The sequence below is a fragment of the Volvox carteri genome (genome assembly GCF_000143455.1).
Source record: "Volvox carteri f. nagariensis unplaced genomic scaffold VOLCAscaffold_364, whole genome shotgun sequence".
Classification (NCBI taxonomy): Eukaryota; Viridiplantae; Chlorophyta; class Chlorophyceae; order Chlamydomonadales; family Volvocaceae; genus Volvox; species Volvox carteri.
In genome coordinates, this window is record NW_003307893.1 from 1 (window position 1) to 1,463 (window position 1,463).

Below are 1,463 nucleotides of genomic sequence, written 5' to 3' on the forward strand. Positions count from 1 at the left end.
CTAAGGACCCACTCAAGAAGGACGCTGTTGCACCGGGACAGCCATGGCTCTGTGTCCATGCGGAACAAGGTGTGAAACCTGGTGTGACTGCCCTGCGATGCATGCCTGTCTTCATCGCTACAACTTGGTAAATACACTCACCACCTTGAGCGACCGTGCCGTACCTATCTGCTGGTGTGCCTCTTGCCTGCATCTGTAGGTGCTTGCCAAGTGCTGCCTCAGTGAGCTGTGGTGCCAAGATGTGTGGGTGCAGCCGGGTTTGCTGTTGGGGTCAAAGCCGATCAGTGGTATACATCTCACAGGCAGGTTCTTGGAGAAGCTCGTGGCCATCAAGCTCAACAACAACGTGGAACTCACTGCATTCGATAGCAACAAGCCTAAGACATCACAGGCCTGCTGGTTCATCACCCGGAGATGCAACTCCAGCGACAAAATGTGGGCGGGGAAGGTGCTGGGCTTGTACCGCTATAGGTCGCCATTGAACAGGGATAAGTTTGATGTGGTGCTGGAGGTCGAATGGCATGCTCCCCTGCTGGGGAACAACAGTGATGCCGAAGTTGCAGTCGACCAGTTCATGAATGTCCCCTTGGTGGACGCCAGGGCTGCCAGTGTGTCCAACACAGGCTCTCGTTACTACCTGGCTGAGGATGTTGCGCCTTGCCGAGTGCACATCTTGCCACACCCCAGTAAGCGGGGCGCCCTGTGTGTTCTGTCAAGAAGCTACAGCTTCATGCGGGTGGCTGGCTGGGAGGCCCTGCAGCCGCAGACCCCATGGGCGAGGTCACGGTAGCAGCACATTAATATTAGCGCTGCAAGACCTCTGAATCCCTTGTGGCTTGCTCTTGAGGGGCAATCGTTAGTAACACATTGGTGGAGTGGAGGGCAAATCGTGGGGACTGGTGGGCATGGTCGCCCAGGCCCTCGAATGGTCGGACCGTGGCCTGGGCAGGGCTTCTCAATGAAGGTAAAGCTGATGGTATGGCTGATGGATAACCGAATGAATGTTGTGCACAGGGACGTATTGTGAAGTAATAGGTAATGGGAGTGGCACATTACTATGCAAATCGACAGAAATTGCTTGGGGCCCGTTCCATACGTTGACTGACTAAATCCTTCGTTGGATAGTTGATTGTTGGGGCATGTCTGCTTCGCTTGTATACTGGGGCGACTTTCTGGTGCCAGCCAGTACTAGTTTTCGAAGGGTCTTACCCCCGGGTCCAGAGCAGTAGGGGCCCTCATGGTCGGTCTTGTGGATGATTTCAGCACTATGAACTTATTTCAGAATACAGGACTGACTCTCTGTTTCCTGCTTGAACTATACATGGAAGGGGCAAACCACTGTAACTTGTGCGTGTTTCTGCTAAGTTTTCCGCACTGTTTGCATTCTCAAAGCCATTCTTTCGTAAAACCGTCATAAGAATGCTTGAGACTGGCATAAGATCATTCTCAGCAGCACCAGCATT

At 53.1% G+C, this 1,463-nt stretch overlaps 1 protein-coding gene across 1 annotated transcript; it reads left to right on the plus strand.

Annotated features, from left to right (window-relative positions):
- Positions 1 to 199: 199 nt before the first annotated feature.
- On the plus strand, positions 200 to 790 carry VOLCADRAFT_101104 (uncharacterized protein; the record flags this gene model as incomplete). The annotated part of the gene is made up of 1 exon (XM_002959557.1): positions 200 to 790. A coding segment is annotated over one exon (591 nt), but the record flags the coding sequence as incomplete, so codon positions are not given.
- Between the last annotated feature and the right edge of the window lie 673 nt (positions 791 to 1,463).